This window comes from Tiliqua scincoides, chromosome 8 (genome assembly GCF_035046505.1).
Source record: "Tiliqua scincoides isolate rTilSci1 chromosome 8, rTilSci1.hap2, whole genome shotgun sequence".
NCBI classification, from domain to species: domain Eukaryota; kingdom Metazoa; phylum Chordata; class Lepidosauria; order Squamata; family Scincidae; genus Tiliqua; species Tiliqua scincoides.
Window position 1 is genome coordinate 52,725,979 of NC_089828.1, and position 8,441 is coordinate 52,734,419.

The 8,441-nt window shown below is 44.3% G+C and overlaps 1 protein-coding gene across 1 annotated transcript; it reads left to right on the top strand.

Moving 5' to 3' along the window:
• Window positions 1–446: 446 nt before the first annotated feature.
• Window positions 447–6,560, top strand: SRSF1 (serine and arginine rich splicing factor 1). Its single transcript, XM_066635830.1, has 5 exons — window positions 447–902; window positions 3,414–3,598; window positions 4,037–4,209; window positions 4,478–4,664; window positions 5,077–6,560. The coding sequence occupies exons 1-5, from the start codon at window positions 709–711 to the stop codon at window positions 5,097–5,099; spliced, it is 762 nt and encodes a 253-aa protein (XP_066491927.1). The 5' UTR covers window positions 447–708; the 3' UTR covers window positions 5,100–6,560.
• The last annotated feature ends 1,881 nt before the right edge of the window (window positions 6,561–8,441 follow it).

The window sequence follows — 8,441 nt, forward strand, 5'->3', positions numbered from 1 at the left end:
ACGTGATGCATTGTGGGAACGCTTCTCCCCTCAGGCGGAAAGGCACTTATAGCGCGTGATGCATTGTGGGAATATTTCTCCCCTTGGCGCCAAGCGAGCGAGCGCGTGATGCATTGTGGGGGATACTCCCCCTCCCCTTCTTAGCCGGATCTACTTGCCAGTGGACTTTTAACGGTCCTGTTGGTAGGCAGGCAGGCAAACGGCAGCGCCGCGCGGAGCGAGCTTGAACCCTCTCCCGTCATGCCATTCTTCTCACAGCCGCCTTCGTAGACGGGGCCTCTCCCCTCGCTTTCTAACAGCGGCCAGGAGGAACCTGAGGGGGACTATTTTGTACGCGTCACTCGGATGTCGGGGCGACGCATGCGCGTTGCGGGGGCGGATGGGGCGGGTGGAACGTTCGCGTGGCTTCGCCGTGTGCGCCGACCAATCGGACGGCGCGCTTGAGGAGGCGCGGGAGGATCGCTGCGCGGGGCAGGCAGGGCCGCGCGAGACGGGCGCCATTTTGTGGCAGCTGAGGGAGCAGCTTGAGGAGGAGCCCGCCCGCCAGGCCGCCGCCGCCCCAGAGACAGCCGCCCCGACCTCCCCTCCGCCCCGCGGCGCCGCCCGCCTGCCGTCTGCCTCCTCCGGGCCTCTTAGCCCGCCTCCACCGCCTTCCTCTGCCCGCTCGCCCCAGGCGGCCCCCCAACCGCAGCCATTGCTGACCTGGCCATGTCCGGAGGCGGCGTGATCCGCGGCCCCGCCGGCAACAACGACTGCCGCATCTACGTGGGCAATCTGCCGCCCGACATCCGCATCAAGGACATCGAGGACGTCTTCTACAAGTACGGCGCCATCCGCGACGTCGACCTCAAGAACCGCCGCGGCGGGCCGCCCTTCGCCTTCGTCGAGTTCGAGGACCCCCGGTGGGTGCGCGCCGCGGACGGTGTGCTGGTCGCTGCGCCGCTGAGTAGCGCGCACTACTGTCGCTGCTGTACTAGTGTGCTGGTCGCTGTGCGCCGCTGCACGTTTGTAATGCACACTGCAATGCTATTGCTGCTACTCTTACTGCCAGTGCAGTGTTGTACCAATTAGTGCCCACTACTACTGCTGTTACTACACTGTTGCTACTAGTAGTGTATACTACACCAATATTATCAGTGTAGTAATTTAGTAACTATGCACAATTGCTGCATTAGTAGTAGTACACAGTACTACTATTATAATGGCATGCTAATTATTGCACGCTGCTAATATTAGTAATGTACACTATTATACTGTTACTATTACACACCATTATTGCTACACTATTGCTACTACTGTATTAGTGTATTAGTTATGGTACGCTACTGTTGCTGTGTTAGTGATGTACACTACTACACTATTACTATTACACATTATTACAAGATCATTAACTGTAAATTATAGGGTAAGTTCTATGTTCCTATGTTTTTCTCTTGGCTTCCCAGGCCCTTGGCAACATAATTCTGGTAATCGGCTCCAGTGTTGAGCTACTGAGTGGCTCACAATGGTTTCAAGTAAAAGTGTACAAACAGAAAAACACCAAATGCTGTACAAATGCAGCAAGTTACAAGTTAGCTTAGAGGAAGGCTATTTAGGAGCATTCACAATTTAGCCTGCAATGCTATCCACACCTACCTGGGAACGAGTCCCACTAAATTCAGCAGAGCTTAATTCTGAGTAGTCATTCATAGGATTGCACTGTTAATATATTGTATGCATTTTATACATAGTGAAGTCCTGTGTTTACTTAGAAATATGTTGTGGAGGGGGAGGCTAGCTCATACTTTATACTTTGCATGCAGAAGGTCTATTTTCCCCTACCCACCCCCTTTTAGTCTCTGGCATTCCCAGGTCACCTAATCTGTTAAAAGGGAAATACTTCTCTGTACCTCCCTCATCTAGACCCAACTTGCAACACTATTATCATCAGTTCCTCGAAGTCTTGAGAGAATTGCAGACTGCATTTTCCCCTCCCACCTGGGACCCTACAATCCCAAGCATTCACACAAACAATGGCCAAGAATAACAAATAGCTTTGCAGCATAATTTTGTGTATTAACTTGGAGGAAACCTCAGTGAGGACTGATCTCCAGGCTGTGGAGGTGGAAGAGTTATGAACTTGTACTATGTAAAGAAAAGCTTCATCTGCATAGTACGTTGGTATACTGGAGAGTATACCAGGTTTAGAGAGTAAACCTATTTTCTTACTAGTTATAGTTTACTATTCCAAGGGAATGTTTTACGTGCTGGAGTGCCCAAAACAAAATCCATGCACTGTAATGTATAGGACAACCTTGAGTTTAGTTTGCTTCCCTGTAAATGCAGTAATATCACATTCCTTTTTTGTGATAAACCATTTGTCCAACTTTGCATATATGCAACAGGGATCAAATATGTACATTTTTATACAAAATGGGTTAATATTTCCAAGTCCTGTTGTTAAGCCCCCCAAATGTCTACTGCAGTTATTGGTCACCTTTCTGTGAGGTTGCATGCTTGGGTTTTTTCCCTATATAAAAATGTTTTAAATGTATTTTTTCAGACATTATTGGTTTCATCAGTGCCTAAAGCGCTGCTTCTCTTTTTGGGGCCAGCTCCTTACAGATCTCTTCCCTGGCACACTCTAAAGACAAAAAGATGGTGATTAGCAGAAGCTAGCCACCAGGAACGTGAGCAGCATTTCAAGTGCTGATGATAACACTGCCTGTGGAGGTGTAAATAAAAAAAGTCCCACGAGTCACTCATTCATACAAAGTTCAAGGTCGCAAAACTGGTTGAGTTGTTAAGGAACAAACTGGTGCAAAGTACATGTAACTGCACTTGTTGACACTCATCCCTCATTGACTCTATCTCTGTTTCCTTCCCATTGCTCTCTGTACCTGCAATGCTGTTGAAAACAACTGTAAGCGCTTCAAGGCAGGGCCCTGCTTTATGTTGCTATGCTATTCTCTTTAAAGCTATGTTGTCTTCCCCATTACCCTTTCCCTTCCTGCAGTACAGGTATGATTTCTAAACAAAAATGAGGGGAATGGATCTTCCTCCTTTTGTAGGGGCCCTTTGAAAAGTGGAACATTGGCATTAAATATTTGGTTAAAATTCCCATGAATATAACACCTGGAGTAAGGTCGTTAAACGCCTTGTTGAAAAGGGCTCTTTTTCTTATCCTTAAGTTTGTTCCTCATCATAAGCAGCACAGGAACTAAAAGGCTGTTAATGACGTAGTAGGGGGGTGTTTGTAGGTAGACACACATGCAGCTGTTGAGGGAAATTTTTTCCTTGTTTTGTTCTTATAGGCTCATATTAGAGTAGGGGCTTCGTTTTGCTCTCTAGAAACCAAATACAAGCAAAGTTCCTGTAGGGGTTAATTGAACCAAAGCTGTGATCTAACTTCAGTGTGGTGGTTCTTCTTGCAGGGATGCAGAGGATGCCGTGTATGGACGAGATGGATATGATTATGATGGGTACCGTCTGCGGGTGGAGTTCCCTCGAAGTGGCAGAGGCACTGGCAGAGGTGGAGGTGGAGGTGGAGGTGGTGGAGCACCAAGGGGCAGATATGGGCCCCCATCCAGGCGTTCTGAGTACAGAGTGATAGTATCAGGTAAGTGTACTTGCTCGGAATAAAACTGCCTCCGTTGGCTTTTATCCTTGAAAGTGGTTGCTGAGTTGGCTAGTGAGAATATGGGGCTGCTGTTGGGATACATGTGTCACATGAGTTGCAAATGTCGCGTAGGATAAAAGTTGGCACCTTTCAGGTCTTTCGGTTTTTTTAAAAGCAGGTGTTTAGTCTTGTTGAAACACCTTCAAAGCATGTTGGCAGTGGCTAGTGGAGACAGAAACTAGAGTAAAGTATCTGTCAACAGTTTTGTAAGCACCTTACAACTAGTGCAGTTTTAATTTTGCTTTGAGACCCCTTCCTTCCCCCCCCCCCAAATACTGTGCTGAATACTGTACTGAAATACTATACTGAAGTGGAAAGCATCCATCTTGCCTTGCTAGTATGCCATTGGGAATAACATGACATCTGTCTCTTGTCCAGGGCTGCCTCCCAGTGGAAGCTGGCAGGATTTAAAGGATCACATGCGCGAAGCAGGTGATGTATGTTATGCTGATGTTTTCCGAGATGGAACTGGTGTCGTGGAGTTTGTACGGAAAGAAGATATGACCTACGCAGTGCGAAAACTGGATAACACTAAGTTTAGATCTCATGAGGTAGGTTCTCTACTTATATTTTGACCAGAATTGGATGAACGGGGCTTAAACAATAGGATTGAAGGTAAGGAGATGCAGTCTCTCTGTTTATAGCTCTAACAAATACAGAAAGCTAGTTGGGGCACCCCACATTAAAATGCTATGCAGGGAGATGTGCTGCTTCTCCTCTTGGTTCTTGTTAAAAGATCTTCAGTCTATCAGCATGCCTATCAGCAAAGAGTGCTCAGAAACGTAGATATTTCAATCGAAAGTTGTGTCTGTTTGATAGGGAGAAACTGCCTACATCCGTGTTAAAGTTGATGGCCCAAGAAGTCCAAGTTATGGAAGATCTCGCTCTCGCAGCCGTAGTCGTAGCAGAAGCCGTAGCCGCAGCAACAGCAGAAGTCGCAGTTATTCCCCGAGAAGAAGCAGAGGATCTCCACGCTACTCTCCCCGTCACAGCAGATCACGTTCCCGTACATAAATGATCTTTAATGGTGCTCTTTTTGTAGAACCCCCATGTTGTATGCAGTTTTCCTTTACTCAGTACAGTCTTTCTTTTTTAAAAAATAATTCAAGCTGTTTTACTCTAAATTGACTCAAGTGTTGGATTGCGTTCTTGTATAATATCCCTAGTGAGTATTTGCTCTTTAACATCAACATTCCCTCACGTCTTTGATAGATTGTATTTTAACCAATGCCCTAGGCAGGATTTTCTCCATTTATAATTTGCTGCCCACTCTCTTCCCAGCTGTGGTATTGCTGTGTCAGATGTCTGTGTTCAGCTATGATTTCTACAAGCTTGGGGGTTTGGGGGTGTGTGGGTTTAACTTGTCTCTTCTGGGGGAGCTTACACTTTATCTTGCCTTTTCATGTGTCTTTCTGTAGACATATCTGAAGAGATGGATTAAGAATACTTTGGATTAAAGGATTGTGGAGCACATTTCAATCATTTTAGGATTGTCAAAAGAAGGATTGAGGAGGATCAGATCAATAATGGAGGCAATGGTATGACTCCAAGTGCTATTGTCACAGATGAAATTGGCAGTATTGATCTTATACTAAGACTAGTTGGAATACATACATGTTAATTGCTATTCCAGGCATGTTTCAGTGAGCTTTAGGCTATGATTTCTCTAGTCTTCTAACCACCATGAAGGCGATTGTGGCTAGATATCCATTTGTAGTGTTCTCACTCCATGGGGGTGGGGGGGATATATATTTACTGAAGTGCATCAGCAATTGATTACAGGTGGTACCCACTAATGTTCTTGTAAAATACAGGTCTTTTCAAACCTGTGGGTATAATCTCAATACTGCTAAAATCTGCATGTCCTCTGTGTGACTGATATAGCATTGCTGTTTCACCTTCTTAAAAGTAACCGAATGAAAGCAAATATAAGGGGGAGGGAACCTTTGGGGATTCCTCTTTAAGTCCGTCCCCTTCAGGATAAGTCAGAGTTGACTGACTGATGCATTTGATACTTCAGTTAAGCTTGTTACCTTTCAAACTGGAGTACAGTAAAATAGTTTTTAGTTTAGACATGCTATAGGTGAATAGTTTTAGCAACAAGTTTTTGCAACTTCATAAAACTTTTTTGCAACCACAAAACCTGTAATGCGCCATATAGTAAGGAATATGTTGGCATTATCAGTTACCCTGTGTCAGTAGTAGAATGTTTTCTCCAAATGATTAACATTGCTAAGAGAGTCAGCTTCACAATTCAAAAGCTTGTCTTGGGGAATTGATAGTTATCGATGCCCGTCTTTATTGTTCAGTGGCAGACATAACTGATCATTCCCCAGAATCCTATTTTTCATTACAGTATCTAACTTTTTGCCTCCTCTTTTTTGGTTTTGCTGGTTATAAAGGTTTGGATTGGAGAGGGCTCACTGGATCCCAATCCTTGGAGCTGGATCATTGGATTCAAATCATAATGTGGATAGGATAGGGAGGATCAATTGCAAGGATTCATGGAGCGGGATCAGATTACAAGGAACATAGGAGTGGATTCCTGCCCCAACCAAACCGCACTCGTGTGGATTTTTATTCAACTCAATTGGCTATTCCAAAGCTTTTTTTCCTATTTTTGACGATTGGAGCCCTTAAGATGCACGATGGAGTTTTCATTTTTGGTAAAAGGAGCAAAGCGAGGACCTGGAGAGGTACGCTGGAGCATTCTCCTTGGAAGGATTCAGCACGAGTAGATGGTAAATGTTAAAGGGGAAAAGGGGGGTTTGTTTAAAAACGTTAAACCAATAAGTCATTTCTCTAAATTTAAAGACTCAAAGAAACTGAAGTCTAAGATTAAGTAGGCTTTCAATTGGCCATTGCCTTTTTTGTTTTGATGAATAAAATTTTATAAAAAGTGCATGGTGGTTCTGTTTTGTTAAATAATACCCTTTTACATTGTCTTGTGCCATGATGAATTCAGCTTTTAAACTTTTCTGGTGAGCATAACCTGGGAACTGAAGTAAGACTAACTGGTCCACATGGGTATTCTGTGGCCCACCCATTCACATGCATTGGATCACTGGCAGTAGGGCTGTTGGAGCAGTCTGGGCCATAAGGAGGACTGAGAGTGGTCCCTCTTGGAGTTGAACATCCATGACCCTACTCTGGAGTTGAAAGCAAAACACTCTTTTGACCTAGTGTGGTACAGACTGGTGTTCTGCATTTCACGCAGTTGTTGGTGAGTGCAGGTTTTGGATAACAGAACAAGGTAAGCAGTTGGCTTCCATAAAGAGCAAGATTAGTTAACCAAGCCAGGGCTTTTGCTTTCATGCAAGTAATTTGTAGAATGTGAACCTTTCAGTGCTAAATCTTCTGTGAGACTTCCAGAACAGCATTCTTGTCTCAGTGGTTACTATTCTGAAAGATAGCATTTGCTGATTTAAAAATCAAATGAAAGTTATCTTCCTAAAGAATAAGGGACGCTTTTATCTAAAGCCATGTCATGAACCCCAGTGTCTCAGATCAAACACAGTTCACAGTGGCCTTCATGTTCTTAACAGGTATGGAATCCACATTGCCCTTGAAAGGAAGTAATTGATCTATTAAGCCCATAGGCACACCTTCACAAAAGGATTGTGTGCTCTCATTGGACTAGTCTGGCACCAATCCAACTGTGGTGGGCTACTTGGGGGTGTGTGTGGGGTGGTACTGTCTGCATCCACCAGGGTTTGCAATAGCAGTAAGCTTTCCAGTTAGCAAACAAACTTGGGATGTTTGTTAAAAAGGATGGGGAAGAAATTGTGTGCAATTCATGTTAACCACACAAGCATCTCCTCATGTTTCTGTTACTCCAGGATGAATGAAGATGCGTATGTGGTGGTGCAATTCAATGCTTCCTGCCATAAAGCTAACACTACATCTTAAAATGGCAAGAATACTGCAGCAGCCCTGTTCAAAACCCCCATCTGGGGCAAGCTAGCTTCTTCTGGCTGGATTAGACTCGAGGGCTGCCTGTTGCTGACTACTTGGTCCGTGGTTACTACTTATACCCAGACCTCTCATATGGTACAACATGGATTTGCACCGGCCCACCTTAAATCGTGGTGGGCTAAAATGGATACTGCCTGTACTGGTAAGAGACTAAAAGCCAGTGTGACCAAGGGAAGATGTTGAGACATAGAATAAGTGCTACAGCAGCACTTTGAACATGAGACAAATGTTTAGGCTATCTTTTGTGTACCCAATTTATCTTAACAGAAATCCTTCCCTTGCATATGAGTGACCCTGGATTCTTTGCTTGATTCAGTGGTCCCTTGCACTGTGTTAGCGTTCCTTTGTGTACTCCAGTGAGCAATGTGTTAGCCATGTGAAAACCCAGATTCAAATTCAAATTCGATCATAAAGCCCAATCCAACCTCATAGGGTGGTTAGGATAAAATTTGGGAAATGGGAGGAGAATCATTTTGCTTAGGATGCTGATTTTGGTGTTGCATTTGTGAATGCAATTAAATTTGGTTCAAGATATCCATTTTAGGCATAGCAGCTTAAACTAAATTTTCTTGGAGTTTAAGCATTACTAAGGAGCATTGACGTGGTGGGGGGACGAATGCAGCCAGCAAAGCGTAAAGTGAAATCTTGGCTACATGATGAGAGGAATACAGCTGTTAAGGGTGAAAATTTTTGCTTGCTTAGTAAATGGGTTACAGTAGTGCAAGCAAAATAATACTAATTCCATAGATGCGATATGGCTAAGCTAAATATCTTTTTAGGTAAACAGGTAGGCTTAAGGAAAAACAAT

What these genes read in the sequence shown, in the direction of transcription:
- SRSF1 (XM_066635830.1), top strand. Translation starts at nt 709, where the DNA reads ATGTCCGGAGGCGGCGTGATCCGCGGCCCCGCCGGCAACAACGACTGC. An exon ending in GTCGAGTTCGAGGACCCCCG is followed by an intron (nt 903 to 3,413) that starts GTGGGTGCGCGC and finishes TTCTTCTTGCAG; the next exon opens with GGATGCAGAGGATGCCGTGT. An exon ending in GTACAGAGTGATAGTATCAG is followed by an intron (nt 3,599 to 4,036) that starts GTAAGTGTACTT and finishes TCTCTTGTCCAG; the next exon opens with GGCTGCCTCCCAGTGGAAGC.